Genomic DNA, 20196 nt, shown 5'->3' on the forward strand with positions numbered 1-20196 from the left:
CTCCCACCAGGTTTTACAGTAAAAAGGAGCAGGGTTTGACTAGTGTCATGTGCCTCCATTTTCAGAAGACAGAGATGGAATTGGCACAACAGTTTGTGTGTTTCTATCCCCGGTTTCTTCAAAGAAGCCCAGTTTGGGATAACCCCTAGCTTGCTGAACTGACTGTATTACTTTCTCAGACAGAACTAGGAACCAGATATGGGTATAACAGACACTCAGCGTAAAGTCTGAGGATGTTTTCCAAAAAAAAAACCCCAGTCATATGCTGTGCTGCCATTCTTGTGTGTTAATTTAGGTCCCAAATGTATAGAGAGAAGCCCCAAAGCCAGTGATTTGGAAATTGTCTGGCTGGCAATTTTGGAGATGTGATCAAACATCAGATCCCAGAAACCAACATGGTGGCATTGCCACCACATATGGAAAAGATGCACATCCTGTCCAACAATTGGGAGACATAGTCAGATACATGTAATTTAGGCGAGCAGGTGTCAAATGCTGCTGATGAACCACCTTAAGTGCTGTTTTTCTTACTGCAGCTGAAATAGTTTTGAAAAGGGGTTTGGTCCAAATAGATTTTCATGCCATGTCAGGTATGGATTCTCCTAGATTTCCCTACCACTCCAATTTAATCCCTCCCAAATCCTTAAAGGAGATGGAGATTAACATATAAAAAAAGAGAAATGGTGCCCCTAGGCCTGTTTGGTTGTTGAATACATTCATTTTCAAATGGCATCATGATCCTATTAAGTCTGTCTCCTTCCCGGAACCTACTTGTAAAACTATGAAGCTAGGCGGCATGCAGCCAAGAACAACCAGTTGCAGAGAAAGAGGCTAACAGGTGTTCTTGAGACACAGGCAATCCATCCTGAAACAGATCCCTTAGCTATAGGACTCCTCTACTCTCCCAGCTTTTGAATTAGGCATAGCGACCAGGCCTGGCAAATCAGGATGGTCCAGAATGGGAAAGAAGCGAGGGAGAGGGAGCTAAGTGTTTTCAACATCTCCTCCAAACCTTTAAAGTACAACTCAAAAAAGGATTGTTCAGGGAGTCCAAATTAGGTTTGGACAGAGTGCCAAATGGGACTGTCTAAAGTCTGGGCGAGGCCCATCATATTCCATGGATGCCTGGTACACTGATTTTGCCTTGGGCAAAACTGGGTTTAACTGTCTCAGGTGGTAAACCCCCAGTAAAGCCTCAAATTTGGGATTCCCAGGCCCCCTTCCTTTGACACTTTGTACATAACCATAACCCCAAAGTGCCTTTTTCCCTATGTGATAGGCTTGATGCCTTGCCCTATGATTTTATAGGAACTGTGTATGAATAAGTCATACAGTATAGATGTGCCCTTAGATAAGTTCCATGAAACATTTAGAAAAGGATTGATGCAGAGGTTAGGATGCTGTGAATAAAAACAGTCTGAGGTTTTAAACATCATTATTTTGTTTTCTGCTCAGTTCGCACTAAAATCCACAGAAAGCAAAAACCTGGTTAGGATGAAGGTGTTCCTCCCAAGAGCAGTGTGAATGGCAGTAAAAAGAGAGACCTGGTAAAGTCATACTTTGACTGGAAGCTAGAACTGCAAGTCACAAAATTACACACACATCCTTCCCCTGCCTCCTACCTCTTCTCTGTCTGGTGTTTTCAATTTCATGAAATGCTTGGGTAAGGTTACAAAATATATTTCATAGAATCGTAGAGTTGGAAGGGGCCAATAAAGCCATCGAGTCCAACCCCCTGCTCAATGAGGAATCCAACCTAAATCATACCCGACAGGTGGCTGTCCAGCTGCTTCTTGAATACCTCCAGTGTTGGAGAGCCCACCACCTCCCTAGGTCATTGGTTCCATTGTCGTACCACTCTAACAGTTAGGAAGTTTTTCCTGATGTTCATTTGAAATCTGGCTTCCTGTAACTGGAGCCCATTATTCCGTGTCCCGCACTCTGGGATGATCAAGAAGAGATCCTGGCCCTCCTCTATGTGACAACCCTTCAAGTACTTGAACAGTGCTATCATATCTCCTTTCAGTCTTCTCTTCTTAAGTCTAAAAATTCCCAGTTCTTTCCATCTCTCCTCATAGGGCTTTGTTTTCTGTCCTTATTGCCCTCCTCTGAACCTGTTCCAGTTTGTCTGCATCCTTCTTAAACTGTGGTGTCCTGAACTGTACACAGTACTCAGGATGAGGCCTAACCAGTGCTGAATAGAGGGGAATTAATACTTTATGTGATTTGGAAACTATACTTCTGTTAAAGCAGCCTAAAATAGCATTTGCCTTTTTTGCAGCCACATCACACTGTTGGCTCACATTCAGCTTGTGATAAACAACAATCCCAAGATCCTTCTCACGTGTAGTATTGCTGAGCCAAGTATTCCCCATTTTAAGGACACCTTAGTAGACCTCCCAAGATTCTGAAGCAGTTCCAAAGCCTCACAACCAGCCTGATACATCTCAGACTCCCTTGGATGCAAGCCACCTTGGATTCCAAACTGGTCCAAGTAACCGAAGGATTAAGATCCTCAAGGTCTGCCTTTTCCACAGACACTTCATACTCCCTCAATGGTTCACCACACAAGGAACACAGGAAGTAGTTCTGTATCTTGACAGAGCAATGGCGCATAGTGGACATTCAAGCTCTCCCAAGAAAGGAGTTTCTAATGGTGACATAATGAAGACCAAATAAAGTTTAAAGCCATTCCACCGAGGTAATGCATTCAAAAACACTGAATTTGTGTACACAATCTATAGTGCTCTGCTATGAAGCATTCTAAACAAGACAGCATAGGAGAACAGCACAGGCCTTCACTCTACAGTGAAACGACTAGTTCTAAATCATGCCTTTAAGAGTAGAGCCATATCGCCATTTATTTTTCATTATCTGTATGGCATCACCACAGATATCTACTATTAAGTTTACTTTGTTGTAACTAGATCATGAAAATGCTCCATATATTCTCTTTTACCCATAATGCAGTCCAGAATACAAGTGCCACAAACCAGATCATGAAAAGTTAAGGCATTAGGCTGCATTGTATCCCCAACTTAGAACTTAATGCAGATTTCTTTCACTAAATCAGTATACAGCAAGTCACTCACTTTACTTTGCCTCACCCCTATACCCCCACCCCACCCCCTCAGGAATTCTAGGATATTTGCATTTTCCCCACAAAGCCCTACCAAAAAATTGTACATGCATTATCGGTCTACAAAGCAAAAGTATGCTTAGGCTTAACACAGATGTTATGGTGTAGAAAAGAAAAACCAGCCCGATCGCACCCAAAAACACAATACTATGATTTAAAGATTAAAAATAAAATGTCAGGCACATCAATAAAAGCTGGTTGGTGAAGATCTCAGGTTTGAAAGTCCTGTCTAAATAATACAGGGGCTTTTTTATAACCACTCCATTCCTAGCACACAGTATGAATTACAGTTGTAACATGCCTATGAGGCTAGAACTGGGAAAACCTTACATGCACTTTCTGAACATTTCACCCAAAAGACCACCAGCACCTCCACAGTCCTGGAAATATACCTACGTTGTTTTTCATCTGCCATCCTGCTGTTCAATTACCCATCTGGATATCTTAGATGAACTACCACCTGTGGATTGTTAGGACAACATCAGAGGCCTACTATCCACGCTTCTTCCGAGCCATTAGCACTGCTCCCACTCTAAACTGCAAAAAGAAGCACCATACCACCTGCTACTGTTTACAGTTAGAAAGACCTTTTAATCCCTAACAAGACTTTGCACCTTCCACTTGTTTATTTAACTTCCTTAATGGGCCTTTAATGGAGGTACATTATTGCAAGAGCTTGTAAAAAGTCCACTTAATTATGCCAAACAGTTGCTTTTCAATACTAAAGATTAACTTTGGTCAAGAACTGTCACTCTTTCAATATTCCCTTCACCATTGCATTGACTATGTCATTATTTACACCAACTACGCCAGCATTTGTAGGTCATACTCTTTTTAAAATTCACTCAGTAATTTCTCTGTTAACATTTTTATCACTTCTTTCTTTCTTTCTTTCTTTCTTTACACTTTTCCAATCTGAGTTATAACTGTACTGCTGGCATGGTACCTGTTCTTCTGTCCAGAGTAGTTTACTACAGCTAGAGGCAAGCAGTATTTTTCTCTCAGCTGAAAGTGACATTAATAGAGTTATCACTGCCCATGGTATACACACTTGGTTAACGCAGTGCTTTAAAACCTGAAAAAACGTGTTTGACCAGAGACAACAGAACAGGTTATCATTTATTAAATAATATCCCACCTTTCCTTCAGGAAGCTCAAGGCAGCATACATGCTTCTCCCCACCCCTCACTCATATTTAATCCTCACAACAATCCTGTGAGGTATGACTGATCATGACTGATCAGAGATTTGAAAACAGTGCCTCATAACAAATATTAAAATACATTAACAAAAGAATACTTATTTTTATATACAAATATTTGTAAACCACACTTTCATCTAAAATAAGCCAGTATACACCTAAAAACACAATACTATAATTTAAAAATAAAAATGTCAGGCACATCAGTAAAAGCTGGTTGGCAAAGAGCTCAGGTTTGAAAGACCTGTTTAAATAACAGTTTTCAGAAGGTGTCTAAAAGCGAACAGGGATGACTCCTGCCAAACTCCTGTTGGCTAGGAGTTCCACAAGGCAGGGCCTACCACACAAAAGGGGTTCCTGGTAAAGACCAACCTATCAGAAGACCTCAGTGATCAAGCTGGAGTGTATGTGGCAGCATCGTAGAATGAACACTGCCATATTGCATTATAAATGTATATTCTTCTTTAATATTGTGCTTCAAAGGCACTGTTTTCTATTACTATGCATTAAATTAATCCAGGCATTCAGATAATATTATACCTATTCTGAACCAGTTCCATGCCCAATGCAAGGTGCTGGTTTTGGCCTTTAAAGCCCTAAAAAGTTTGAGATCAGATTATCTAAGGAGCACATGCACCCATATGAGCTTGCAAAGCATTAAAATCAGAGTGTCTGAGACTCTGCACTCTAGCCTGCCAGTAAGAGCTCTTAGATTGGTGGGTGCCAGGAACAGGACTTTTTCAGTCATGGCCCCACACCTTTGGAATTCCCTCCCAGGGAAATCTATGTGGTTTCATTACTGTTGCTGTTTAAGAAATCTCTGAAGATGTTTTATTCCAGTCTGTATTTGATTAATTAATGAGCTCTGCTTGAAGAATTTTAGCTGTTGATAGTTTTCAATTAATGTTTTAAGATGAATGATTAAATTGCAAAGTTTTTAAAACTTTATGTAAAACACCTAGTGAGGGCAGTGTGCCCTGAAAGATGTGCTATAGGGTTTTTTTAATCTACTTTTATGTAAGTTTCATAATTGCAGAATACAGAAAATAATTTTGAGAAAGACACTTTATAGAAAGAAAATACTTCTTTAAGATTCTTAAGAAAGCTTTTTAAATGTGTTATTTGTTTATTACTACTACCACTATATTGTGCTTTTGTCTATGTTCTATACTCTCATACCATATATAAATATCGTTTGACATTTTGTAGTCAATTAGTTTTTTTATTAAAGTTCTATTCTCAAGTTTGTTTCTTTAATAATTGGTGTTATTGAAATACTGGGGATATGAAACTCTTCTAAGGGACTGGAAATGTGATGCAGGCAGCCTGTCAAGCACCTAGTAGTCCCAAATCACATATGGTGAGCTGCATGTAGTATAGTGGGTCACAAGTAATTGTACCAGTCTGTGACACTAGGACATATGTTGCTGGACTACAGCTCCCATCATCCCTGACCATGCTGGCTGCAGCTTGTGGGAGTTGTGAGTCCAACATCATCTTGAGGGCCACAGTTCCCTCACTTCACCCCCAACCTAATGAGTCACAATTGATAAGAGAAGTTCTGTTCTGCGAGCTCCATTAAAATGAGTGGAAGTTGGTCACAGCACAGCCATGCTTTATTTTTGCTCACATTCATTGTAATTTGGGCTTAAAGAAAAGGAAAGCTTCCTAGTGTAGGAATCATTTAACCAATACAGGTGGCAGGAGTATGTTGTGCCTGGAGATGCAAAAAGGCTGCATGTAGAATAGGGAAGAAAAAATTACCACATTCATCCATTAGTTTTGAGAGGTGACAGAAGGAGGAAGACAAGGAAGGTGTCAAGTACATTCTTTGTAATCACTCAAACTGTTCAGCTTGCAGAAAAAGACTGGGAGAGAGAAGTAATAAGGCTGCCCAGTTGGGAAGGCAGATTGAAAGGAATCTAATCACATAGCGAATAGAATCTGTGTGTAATATATGGGAGTAGCAGCAGATAACTATGACATAAAGAGCAACCTAAATTGATGGAAGTATTCTGTCATTTAATCCAGGACTAGCCAGTGAGACTATAAAACAAGAATGCCTTTTGTGGATAGTTATCTGGAATTATTTGGGAAAGCTACAAGTAAAGGCTCCTCATTATATGGATTGATTGCTTCTATTTTAAACACAGTAACCTGCGCACACAGCCAGTGCCCTAAGGCCACTACTTATGCACCTGCACTAGGCTTGCAGGAATGCAGACCCAGGTGCAGTTCACTTTAGCAATCCCACAGAAGCAGAATCTCCTTAGACATCTTCAGGGGGGGAGAAATATGGTTCTTTTGGGCTGTATCCCACCAGTCATACCTTCAACATTTCCCCCCACTCCTCCATTTTCTTTAGTACTGGATAAATTATGTATTATGTTAATTGAAAAAGGAAATGGACTGCCTTCAAGTCAATTCCAACTTATGGCAACCCTATGAATAGGGTTTTCATGGTAAGCGGTATTCAGAGGGGGTTTACCATTGCCTCCCTCTGAGGCTGAGAGGCAGTGACGGGCCCAAGGTCACCCCAGGTTTATCTGATAAAAAAATCTTGGACTTTCAAGCAAAACACAAACAAACCCTGGGAAAATACTCTCTATTGTCAGCTCTTAGCTGGTATAAATTACCAATTACTTCTGGAAATGAAGTTCTGTCTCATTAAATCCCAAGCATGACACTACCAGGACAATCTAAGAAAATCAGTCCCTGGGATCATATGCTGGACAATATTGGATTATGAACAGCCTATTCATGTTTCTACAGTGCACACCTCCCCCTCTCAGAAACATTTTGCAGTTCTCTTTTATGTATACAGAGCTCCCTTTTGTGTCCCAGTGACTGACAACATCCCCAAAATCAGTCCTGCTCTTTTTGGACTTCTAGTTTTATTTTATGATGCAAACAGAATTAGTAATACATTCTGGGATATCTATGAATCACTTGTGAGGTACACATAAATGCTGTTCATGGCAAACCACTATTGGGGGTGGGGAAAAAGTGCAGATTTTAGGCTGAGCAGATGGCATAAGGGGGCAGGGCTCCTGCACCTTTAACAGGTGTGTAGTTTGCATGACCAGCTCTGCCTGCTGACATCCCCTGTTCTACACAAATGTTAAAGGTGAAAGAGCCCTGATTTCTTTTGCATCTGCCCACAGTGCTGGCTTTTCAGGATAGGTTTGTGATTTTTCCCCTTTTTCTTTCTTTTACTGGCCTTACTTATGTTCTGTTAACAGTAACCAAGCATGTTGTAAATAACTAGATAAAGCTTTTCTCATCACTTCTATCTCCTTGCTTTAAAAAAACCTGCAAAATTTCTGTTTGTCAGGTGCTGTTAGAGGCAGAAGATCAGTAGACAATCAAAAAAGGAGACAATCATACTAAACTAATGTTGAAAATGTACCTTCAAGCACTCTTTTCTAAGGACGAGAATCATCAACATGAGGTATAACATGAAAACAGATTATGAATTAGTTTTGAGTTTCTGAAGAATTCACTTTCAATTTGTGAATGATTAACTACATGAAACAGTAAGAATAGTAGGACACAAAGGTCATGAGCAGAAATGCATTGAACAGAATGCCCTTGGTGGTCAGTAGACCGAGTGCTAAGCAACAACTAGAGGCTCTGATTCAGCAGAACATTTACCTCAAATCCAGCAACCTCAATGGCATCTAAACACATGATAAAGAACAAAGGCCATAATCCAGATAACAGTTATATGTGCTCAAGCCCCATTGATTCCAATCTGCAGGACTGCAACCACGATAATGTGTAGCCTTAAATCAGGGACAGAGTAGACATCTATACTACAGACTTACATATGTTTTATACCAGTTTAACTGGCCTGGTTTAACAAAAAGAACCTGCACCTTGGTAAGAGTGCTGAGAAAAAGTCTTCTGTTAGAATTCTCCAGCCTCTATTTGCATAACTAAAGTTCTTCAAGGAGACAGAATGATTATTAAGGAGACCCTTGTTGTCCTTAAACCAGCTGAGCAGGTGGGGCCAGAGGCTAAGCAGCAACAGAGCAGAAAGCGGTCCCTCACTAGCAGCATCAAAGGCATAATGAGAACTAACATCATAGGTCACTTTTGAGTATAGGAGGGATGGGGAACTAATGTCCCTCCAGATACTGTGGAACTACAACTCCCATCAGTCCCAGTCAGCATGGTAAATGGGCATGAATGTTGGGAGCTGTAGTTCAACATCATCTGGAGGGCCATAGGCTCCCATTCTCTGGTACATGGTGTATGACTTGACGCAACACAGAGAAAGCAAATTGGGTCATGCCACAGGTTAGACTACAAGTATCCCCCTCATAAGTCTTCCACTGGTCTTCTGTATAGTTTAGATGTTGGTTTGTGGACTGGGAAGAATGGGCTGAATTTTGACTGCCTCACCCTTTTCCATTAGGACTCACAAAAGGTGAATATTGCCTTGTGGGGGCTATGTTTAGATCTCTGAAGGAGGGTCTCTTCTGTTTCCCCGGAGTTATTTTCCTCACTGAGCTTCCACACAATTCATAGCACTCTCTGCTCTGAGCCTGCTATTGTAGCTTCTACTCTTCAATACGCACATAACCTCTATCCTTTTTCCCTGCAGAATGCCATTTCTCCTCACAAAGGCAGCAACACTATCACAATTATCTGCACAAAGCCATTCCTATCACATAGGTTCTCTATGAAGGCCTCCTACCTGAAGCATTACGGCAACTTGTGCTATGGATTCATTTTGGCTCCCTGGTTGCGTATACTAACATATGCATGCTGGGTTGGGCGATTTCAAGGGGACAGTCCAGCATCACAGCATCTTGATTGGTATCTGCAAAATACTAATGGGGCTTCCATTGGCAAGCAGCACTGTGATCGGTGGTGGAATCACTTTGTGAATGTCTGTCAGTGATGATATTAGCTTTTGCTTCTACAGGTGCAAACTGAACATAGGCTTGCAACTATATTGTGCTGGTGTTAACTTCAGTGAAGCAACTGCTAGCATAATGCAACTGTTGAATCAGCCTGCTTGTGTAGCTACAAATGAAATGATTTCATCTGGTGGTGTGTCCCCCCTCCCAGTTTCCTCTGAGTCCTAAAGTTTGAGGGATCATGCTGAAACCAGTTTGGTACAAGCATCTCTAACAGTCTGCCTTGAACAAAATATTCCCTTGGGTTATAATTCTTGAATCACCAAGCTCACCATTCCATTTCACCACAACTTTCCTTGTGTTTATGATTCGTATTGTTTTCTAGATACTTATCTCTTTCTCCCCCACCACACCCTCCTTTTTTACACTGAAACATCTCTCTAAATTATTTGCTTTCGGGTGACATGATGACAATATGGAGGGAAAAGTACTGGTGGTAACTTTTTTTTACATATGGGATACACCTTTTGGCATTTTTATTTTTCCCTCCCTATTATTAACTATGCCCTAAATGTTGCTTTCCCATTATAGGTCAAAAGACCAACTAAATCCAATGACTCTCTTAAGTAGAGGTGCAATTGGATCCTATGCAGGTCTACTTGGAAATGTGTTCTGCTGAGTTCAGTTAGGCTTACAGTACATTCCTATACATGTATACTCAGAAGCAAGTCCCACTGTCCAATTAGACTTACAACTAGATATGCAAGTATAGGATTGCAACATAAATTCCTAGTAAGTGCATTTAGGATTGCAGTCTAAAGACAGGGCTAGATAACTTAATGTCAATTCCAACTCTAAAGTTTCAAACAAACTCTGTGCTTCTATGCCCACTTACCTGGAAGGAAGCTTTATTGAACTCCATGAGACTTACTTCTATGGAGACATGTATAGAATTGCATTGTTACTTCCAATAACTTTTTAGCAGTTGAGAGATACTCTAGCAAGTCCCTCTTCTATGACATTATTGCAATATCCTGTCTGCCCCAAATTAGTCAGAGATGGGAATATTTATTTTATTATTTATTTATTTATTACATTTATATCCCGCCCTTCTACCTACAAGGAGCCCAACACCCTTGTTGCTGTCCATCGGTGACTCTAGGATATAGATCAGACCCATACAATGAACAAGCAAGCCAATCATCCTTAAAAGTTTCTTATCACTCATATTCAGTGATAACCAAAGGCTAATCCAAAAGGGATTTGCTTCATAACTAGGTCAAAACTTTGTTTATTTACTCTTGTTTCTAATTTCAGCTGCTATGTTGACTTTCCAGACAATGAAATAGAATGACATTTTCCAGACTTTGGACTCCCCCATATCCTGAGGTAGTCAGGACAAAACTTTCCACAAAAACTCCAGTTTCACAACATAAAGTTATGGTGATCAGTTCCCCAAGAAGAGAAGGCTTCTACACCTTTAATCATTTCACAGAGAAGGAAACTAACTACAACTTTCCTCACCTCTTGCTGAAATTCCCCTTTTCTATAGAAACCCTGTTTTCTTTTGCATCTCATCACCCCACATACAGCACTTGAGTTCTGTTTATGACTAATATAGAAGTGTATTGAGCTGGGTTTTAAATGGGAATAATATATTGCAATTCAGTAGTATCAATATGATTATTCTGTTTTCAGAGGTCTTTGCTGTGCATATACTAAAAGCAAACTGACAGCTTATCTTTATACAGTCAAATGACAGCATTCACGCACAAACAGGTTTGGGGAAACCCCAAGGTTTATATCAATACAAGAAAAATGTTTAAGGAAAAAACTCTATGGGGGGTAGGGATCCAAACAAACAGCTCATTGAGGACTGAGTATGACCAGTGGGCAAAGACAGAATACTGACTTTCTTTAAAAGGAAAATAACTGAAAATTGTAGAGAGGGGGAATGGAACAGAGTATCCTAGAAAAAGCTGGCTGGCATCCTGAACAAAAACTCTCCACTGCTGCAACATTTTGTTGCAGATCCCACTTTTGTTTCTTTGGGGGGAGATCTGGGCTCATTTATCAGCACTGTATCCTACTGAAGCAAAGAAATGTAAAGATAGCTGTGAAATGTGATTAAAAATGATTTAAGGATGCAAATGCTGCCTAACTGAATGTGGTTTCACCCAAAGTTTTGGTCAGTCTGTAAAAGAGCTTCCTCTTTTACTTTTAGAAACAGAAGTTGGCTCATGCTCTGAAGCATGAGTCCCTTTCAGAGATGGACCACAAACAGTGGGCAGGACCTAAGGGAACAGCAAGTCTAGGGGAACAGAAAAGACAACAACTCTTCATAGGCCATACCCCACACAATTCCATCCTTATCTCACCAGACAGAATAGAAAGAAGTAATTTACACAAACTGTTCTCCTACTAATACAAAAAGGAGACTTATTTATACCAGCCCAGAACCCAGCCTTTAGTATTTAATTGAAAGAATAAAACAACTGTCTGGCTCTGTGCCCAAAGTCTGGGGACACCTGGGGCATAAAAATGGGAGACACTGTCCAACAGTGCTATTTCCTGAACAGTGCGAACAGCAGGGCCTGTATAAACTCTTCGGTAATAATTGAATTAGTGGGAAATGAAAGGAGTACTGTGTGAAAAATACTCTTCAGCCAACCTCAGAAACATGGCAGTGGCATATGTTCTTGCTAATGAGCACAAAAAGCAGCAAAAGGAAAGTCTGTAGATGTCAGACAAAGACTGATTCCTTTCAGTGTCTCCTTGCCTGCAGTTTCAGAACCACAAACAGTGGACAGGACCTCAGAGATAAAGACTGGAGGCAGGCAGTGTTTTTTTAAAAAGAAAGTAGTGCACACTTACAAGGCAGTAGGTCTCACTGAACTCACATATTGCTTTTGTCCCACTGTTGCCTCTCGCCAAACAACTGTTGAAACAATATGAAATGCGGCAAGGCCAGTTTGTCAGACATTGTAACGGGACACTTTCTGAAACCACGTTCAACGCTGAAAACAAACAAGCCATTCCTCTCCCACAAAAGAGCTTCCCTTGAGTAAGGCCTTTACCCAAAATCCTTCTGCCTCTGTAATTCACAACAAAAACTCCTGCATGTCCCAGAGATCCAGAAAGCCACCAAATACTTGCCAGTACCAAAGGATACAAACTAATCCTGCCAGCCCTTCTCCAGAGATTCAGTCCTGCCCTGAATTTCACTTCCATCTAATTTAGTCTCTGCTACAGCTGGCTGCTGTGAACTTTCAGCATCTCAAAAGCCCAACCCTGAACATTTTCCAGATGTGCCGTAAGGCTTATTTATTTGGCTTGCCTTTCAGAGGCCAGAACAGTTCAATCCACTGATTTGAATTCTGTGTAGAATTTTATACTTGATTAAGATCTTAGCCCATTCATTTTCCTGGCTTGTTTTCAGTAGTGGCATCTACCCTGGAGACAGAGCAGCTTAGAAATGTTAGAAATAAATGCACAACACATGGAATACAAACTCCTCATCACAATCACCCCACTGCCCAGGATTTACTCAGGTAGCCTGCCTACTCATATCTGCACTGTTATTACCTGTAGCCCTATAACCTCTGCCAGCTTTTCGGTACAAGAGCTGCAGCTTCTCCCTACTGCTCAGACGCAGATCTATACAAACCAAACTTTCCGATGTTCCCCTCTGTGGTTAGGCACCGAGGCTGCATCCCTACCTGCATTTTCATAGCAGCAGTACCCAACGCGTGCACATTTATTCACAAGTCCCCACTGATTTGTTCAAGGTAGGCGTGCAAAATTACTATCGCAGCCCAAACACCTTTCTGTCATATAACTCTTTCAACACACCCTGGGGGGGGGTTCCTTCGTGTTTCAGACGTACCTCCTTACTAAGGTTCAGGGCACCACTTCCACTCAGCACAATGCAAAGCGAGGAACGTGGACAGCAGGAAAGGTAGACCAGCACTGCCAAAGGGAGGGGGAAAGGCAGGCTGCTCTGGAAGAGACCAATATTCGTCCGTCCGTCCCCCCCCCCCCTTGGAAGAGACCAATATTCCCTTCCCATCCGCGTGCACACAATCTCCTTCAGCTACAGGATGTTTTTCCATTCCCTGCCCGGTGTCAGTCATCAGCCCCACCCCCGCTCTGCCCCCCTCTCCGATTGGGCATCGACCTCTCTCTTCCCGCCTCAACTCTACCACCTCCCAAGCCTGCTTGCAGAAATGAGATGGTGCCGGACCAAGGCAGCCGCACCGGGCTCTCTGAACGCTCCCAGCAGGGACAGGGACAGGCCTCGTGAAAGAACGACGCGCGTCTTTGTTCCTGGGAGACTCACCCTCCCCGCTTTAATCCGGCCTCCAGAGTATTATCATAGCGGCTGGTCGTGTAGCCCTGGCTGCCCGCCGCGGGTGTCCAGTCCCTCGTTGGCCAAACGAGGCGCGAGGTGGCTCTGACGTCAGCCGAAAGACACACCTCCCGCTCTCCCCTCCCCTCGGAAAAGAGCCTCCTCGCGCCTCTTACGGAGCCATCCCCCCCTTAAGAAGGATTGTTCTTTTCGCGACCTTCCGGGCGCCAAAACTGCTGCGCTTTTGCGGTCAGCTCTCCTAGAACCATATAGGTTAAATCTCATGGGCGTTTTACCTCAGGGAGAAGAAGCCCCACTTATTTCTGAGGAAAGGGGTACAGGATTGGGCCCTTAGAGTGCTCTGAGAACACTCATCTCCTGCAAGGTGGAAGCTAGTTTGGGCTCTAGAGGCGCGTCAGAATGAGGTGGTAGCCTGCTGAGGGTATAGAATGGACTGCACCACTTCAGAGGATCAAATTTTTGAATGCTCCCCCACATTTTTTTAAAGAAAAGTTAAAATCCCTGCAAATAATAATAATGAAAAAGAAAATAACACAGTGGGCAACATGCTGGTCTTGAACCACCCTGACAATGTTGGCTCAAGACATTTTGTTGCTTGAGGCGGAAGAGCTATGGGCCCCCCCAAGTCAGTGTATATAGTACCCTGGGAAGTAGGACCTTGCAATCCCGCTCTTTGAACATAGGAAGCTGCCTTATACCGAGTGAGGACATTGGTCCATCTAGCTCAGTACTGTCTATTCTGACTGGCAGCAGCTCTCCTGGATTTCAGACAGTGGTCTTTCCTAGCCTTACCTGGAGATGACAGAGATTGAACCTGGGACCTTCTGCACTCCACAGCAGATGTTCTAACCCCTGAGATAAGATCCTTCCCCAAGTAATTTTGAGTACCTGAGGCAGAAAACGCCACAAGCACCTCTTTCCTTCTCTGGCAGTAAAAAATGAAATAATAAATTGAATAACAGTTTGTTGTCCTTCCATTGCAGCCCAAATCAACCCGCTGAGACAGCTGCCTTATGCTCCCCAACGGTAGGGTGGTCCTGCTTTCCTGAAGTTCTAGCTTCCAATTTGTGGGGATTTTGTTCAAATGGGGGTGGAGAAATATCCAAAAGTCAAATCCCTCTAGTCCAAATTGGGAAAGACCATTCTACCACCTCTACATTCTATTACCATCTCATCCTGCATCATGTGCAGGAGGCCCAGTACAATCATGTGAGAGTGTTTCTTTTTTCCCCTGAGCAATGCAGGTAAGGAGCTGCTGTTCTGCTAAATTTGTGTGTCAGTCTTCTACATGCATGTGTCCAAGTGTCTCACAACACAAGAACAATAATACAATAACTGCAATACATTTGGCAAGCCACCATCTCCCTCCAATTCATTTCAAAGCAAGGCAACCTGGCAGGCTGGGAAAAGAAAGGATGTGCACAAGGGGGGGGGGAGAGCACAATTTTCATTAAGCCCAATGCTTTTCAAACCCAGTTCTTCCTCAGATGCCTTCTTCAATCACAATCTTCAATCACAACTTTAGATTGCAAGCCTATGGGCACAGAGTGTCTTGTTTGTTGTTTTTATTAATATTTTGTAAGCCACTTTGGGAGCCTTTTCTGCTGAAGAGTGGGGTAAAAATAAATAAATAAAATAAAAATGGTCAACATGGTATTGAACCACTGTTACAACTTGCTAACCTGGCATGCTGCTTTGTTGTGTTCAGGGAATCTTCTTCATAAAGCAACTATTTGAACAGTCGAAGAAAGCTTTGCCGCTTGATTCGGCTGCATGTACGTAAACTAGTGACTGCTGAGAACTCTGAAGTTCTCCCAGGTTGGAAGTAATTAATTGTACAGGAAAATACACAGGGACGCTGATAAGGAAAGAGAAAACATAAAGAGACAGAAATGTAGCCAGCAGCCCTAGATTTGTTGTATGCTTGCCTGTGTTCTCCCCACCACACAAACTTTCTCTGCCTTTCTTTGGAGAGGCTCCAGAATTTGCAACAGTCAGAGCCCAGCATACACACAATTATTTTTGACATAGGGTATGTATGTGTGTGTGTAAAATGTGTAGCCAAGCTCTTAAACTTAGAATCATAGAATAGTAGAGTTGGAAGGGGCCTATAAGGCCATCAAGTCCAACGCCCTTCTCAATGCAGGAATCCAATTTAAAGCATAATTTGCTATTATTATTGAGCAGAAAGCTGTGCATGTTTTAGTTGCCAGCAAAATGCTTGTGGTTATGTAGGGCAGAGTGTGGATGTGTAGTATAAGAGTTAGCTGGCCAGTGAACTATTGTTATGTGTGACTCTAAATGAGTAATAGACAGAAACATAAGATGAGCCAACTGGATCAGACCAAAAGCTATCTAGTCCTGTATTCTGTTCCAATAGCAGCCAAGCAGATGTTTATTGGAAAACCTCATACTGGACATGAGCACAGTAACATGCTCCCTATTGTATACAGTATATTGCACAGATATCTGGGGAGGTGCATTGTGTCCCTTAGTGGAACCCCTCTCAGTGAGGGCAAGGTCACTCATTGTCAAGGTAGAGAGTATGTTTTGCTCTCACCACAATAGTCAAGGGCAACACTTTACTTTGCCTACTGGAGTGAATAGCAAGCATTCATGTTGGGCCAGCCCAAGAAATTTCGCTGCTTGAGACAAAGGGCAAAATGGCACAAATACACACTTTCCACATACAGAATCTGACTGGACGGTCAGTTGAATCTTCTTTCAACAGTGGAGATGAAACAAAATTTTCCACCATACTTGAAGGTAGCAGTCTAGATTAGGAGGTGTAGAGCAGACTAGCTTAGGAGGTGTAGAGAAGACTAGCTTAGGAAACTCAAAAATGGGAGGGGGGAGTGCTGCTTCCCCCATGGCACTTGCCACCTGAGGCAGCTATCTCACTCTGCCTAATAGTAGGTCTGGCCCTGTGTGTAAAAAAGGATGGATAACATCAGGTGGGGGTTAAACCTGCTGCCTGCTTTTGGTGACTCTAGTCCAGCCTTTCCCAACCAGTGTGTCTCCAGATGTTGTTGGACCACAACTCCCATCTTCCTGACCATTGGCAATGCTGGCTGAGGCTGATGGGAGTTGTGGTCTAACAACATCTGGAGGCACACTGGTTGGGAAAGGATGCTGTCTAGTCCCTGAGATTCAACCCTGCTGCCGTTATCACATCCCCATTTCTCATTCACATTCCTGTCTTTTCACCTGTGTAAGCCCACCCTGTGGTTCTGTTTCTTGGTCACACTGAAGTGTAGCAGAGTTAGGAACTGGATTACATCTGTCTTTCTACCTGGCTCAATGCACCTAATGGAATATCTGTTGTACTTAATATGGGGCCATGTCCTTTAAAGAAATCACAGTCATAATGTCAGTGATTTGAGTGAGTTTAAAACATGAAAATGCAGATGCTCAGTTTTATTTATTTTTAAAATCAGGGTTGGCAAACAGGAATGTAGGAGTGAATGAGGAATATAGAAGCAGTTGTAAAGCATGGAGTGATAGTGGTAATGGTGGGGAGAAGATAAATGTTAATTGAGTGCTTCACAAGTGAAATAATACATGTGGCCATCTAAAGGGCCCTTCATAAGAGCATTAAGTCCAGACTCTAGAATTATCTAGCTGGGCCACTGCCTGGTTTGTTCATATCTAAAGCAGTGGGTGGGAGCAGGTTTAATTTTTACATCAGCAAGAATGGGGTGTGTGGAGTGGACTTACCTCTCTTTTGTATTCTTCCATTCTTCCGTCGCTAGAGGAATTTACCCACCACCACAATCTCACTCCATTATCAGAAGGAAGTCAGTCTAAGAAAAAAGTAATAGGAGCAATAGAAGAGATACTGCTTGAGAAGATCCACTTCCCCTCACCCATCTGCCTTTTGCCGTTAAAATTACAATCCACCTTCACTTTATAGTGGTCAGAGCAAACACATTGATAAACAAACATGACTGCCCCCATCATATCCAGTTTGGTCCTCAAAAGAAACTTTTAAGGGACCAGTAGCAATATGGCAGAGTAAAAAGCCTCTCCATACTGACTCTGCTGCTCTGTACCATTGCTGCCTTACAGCAAAATGAAAACCTGACGCAATCTAACTGAAAACCACAGATGCTTCCTGCTGAAACGATTGTGAATAGTCCCAGACATTATCAGATTCTATATGTATTGTGTGGAGGAGGGAGGGGCAACCCTACCATTAGGAAGAGTGAGCTAGCTGCCTTAGGCAGTGGGTGCTGAGGATGCAGCAATGGCAGCCCCCCTGTTCTCCAAGCACTCCCCTCCACCTGGCATTCCCACCCTCCTGAGCTGGTGCTCAAGCAGCTGCAGTGCTTGATTTCTCCTGAGCTGAGCTGATGTCTCTCTGTCTCACTTGAATAATATTATCTCAACACATCACTGACAACATCACTGCGAAAGGCTTCTGACCATGGAAGCAGGCAGAGAGGGAGCCATCCCAGGCCATGCACTTCAGCAGGCACTGCATATGCACATACATTGCTCTGTTCATATGATGCATGCTGGCCACCATGGCTGCATTGCAGCATTTGTTGGAGCAGACAGCAAGCAGACACCAGGCTGAGCAATGAGCAAGAAGCAATGAAGTCTTAGAGGACAGAACTTTGTTGCACATTCTACTCTTCATCCCCTAAGTTAGCCTTTTTCTCTCATGTATGGAAAGGATACTGTACTATTGCTAGTGTTGAAATAAGATTCAACTGCCAGTCCATCAGACTTCTGTACAAGCCATGGGTGTGTGTGTGCCATCTTCACCTTCAGGCCCTGGTGTGCCAGACATACAACTACGATAACACACACCATACATACACATTCACCATCATGAAGCAGCCTGTGAAAACTGCACACTTCCCTGTTGTGTCATAACACATATTTGGAGCCACTCCAGGCTGCTTCATATGTTTTTTTATACACATTTATAACTTCCACATAAGAAAAACATATGCACACTATTAAGTGTGAAAAGTGTGTGTGTATTTATTTCCCTTCATAAACACATAGTAGGGGAAACCCATTACTGACTCTGTGGTTGCAATGATGAAGACATTGTATGTGTTCTCCCTACATGATGGTAGGCATGTTCTGCTGGCACATGCTATTTCCTGCATGAAAATATTATTTCAGTGTGTGACGCATCCTTGCAGCAAAATCATGTAACTGAAGCAAAACAGCTACTTGTTTGTGATGGTGTGTGCAACATGCACACATTTTTCCTGCATGGAGGTTTTCTTCATGTTGGAAAAAAAGTCATGTATGAAGCAGCACTTTAACAAGGGGTCTATCTGGAACTGAAAACAACAAGTATTGAAAACAGGTATTGAAAACAACAAGAGTCTTATGGTACCTTAAAGACTAAAAGATTCATTATAGCATAAATATTTATGGACCACAGAAATTTTATGTCATTATAAATATGTGCGTTTTTAATTTGAAACAAGACTCTGTGTTAGCTTTTCTGCAAAAGATTTAGCTATCTCCACTGGAAGTTGTTACCCAGAATTGACATTTTACCAGCAGCCACCAGAGGGGGCCTTAGGCCCATGTATATGTACCACTGCAATTTGACAAGCTCTTTACCCAGCCTGTCTTCTGTATTATCCATCATTAGGCAGCCAACTGAAGGTGCAAGCATGAATTTGGGACTTGAAAGGTCTAAAAACTGATAACTTTGAGAGGTATTACTAGTAAGTTTTACTTCATAGCTCTGCAGCAGCGATCTGGTGCATGTCAGAGAAGCTCCTTGCATATTCAGCCATGATGGCGTGTGGAACAAATACTGGGAATAGATGGCTCATTGGGTGCATAGTGGACTCCCCCACCCCCACCCCCAAAAAAACACCTGTTTGGTGCAAAGTACTCTACCTATGTAAAATATCTACCTAAATCAGTAAACCTAGTTACTATTTATTTTTATTTTGTTTTTATTTCTTTTTAATGTACACCTCTACAATATTTTCAAATGGTGGGCAGTTTATAAAATTCTTTAAATAAAATATTTACAAATCCATTAAAGATGGATTTCCTGCTGGGAGGAAGGACAGGATATAAATCAAATAATAAATAAATAAATGGATGTAAGTTCCATTGAATTCAGTTGGACTTTCTTTTGTGCAAACATGCTTAGAGTATTGTACTGCAAATGTTGCATACAAATCAGGATAAAGGAATGGGAAAGTGCAGGGATTCAGGGGCAAACTGAAGGAATGTGTTCATTATGAACAGATGAGAAAAGATGTAATTTCAGCTGGGCCTTGCTGTCTTCACTGTCTGGGCTTAATCAATGAACTTGTAGAATGAAATAAGAATTCCTCAGAGCATGTAAAGAGGATATTTTCTGTATCATTGAGTAACGGTAGAAGAGCCATAGCTCAGTGGTAGAGCATCTGCTTTGCATGCATAAGGTCCCAGGTTCAATCCCTGGCATCTCCGGGTAGGACTTGGGAGCATCTCCCGTCTGTAACTCTGGAGAGCTGCTGCCAATCAGTACAGACAGTACTGACCTAGATGGATCAGTGATCTGACTCAATACAAGATAGCTTCCTATGTTCCTGTCTCTAATGAGGTGCAGGGCTAGTGTGGCTTATGGGCATGTCTATGGACTGAA

General features: G+C 42.2%; 1 protein-coding gene across 4 annotated transcripts in view; it reads right to left on the reverse strand.

The window, feature by feature from the left end:
• Positions 1-13663, reverse strand: part of SLC43A3 (solute carrier family 43 member 3) — a 46127-nt gene extending 32464 nt beyond the window's left edge. Inside the window, exon 1 of one of the 4 annotated variants that reach the window (XM_061609624.1) lies at positions 13548-13663. Coding sequence is in view for 1 of the 4 variants with exons in the window: in XM_061609623.1 (XP_061465607.1) it covers positions 3536-3554 (19 nt within the window). In the remaining 3 variants the exon portion in view is untranslated. The other 3 variants (XM_061609627.1, XM_061609626.1, XM_061609623.1) reach the window with 3 other exon arrangements.
• Between the last annotated feature and the right edge of the window lie 6533 nt (positions 13664-20196).

Source organism: Rhineura floridana, chromosome 2 (genome assembly GCF_030035675.1).
Source record: "Rhineura floridana isolate rRhiFlo1 chromosome 2, rRhiFlo1.hap2, whole genome shotgun sequence".
In the NCBI taxonomy this organism is placed as follows: domain Eukaryota; kingdom Metazoa; phylum Chordata; class Lepidosauria; order Squamata; family Rhineuridae; genus Rhineura; species Rhineura floridana.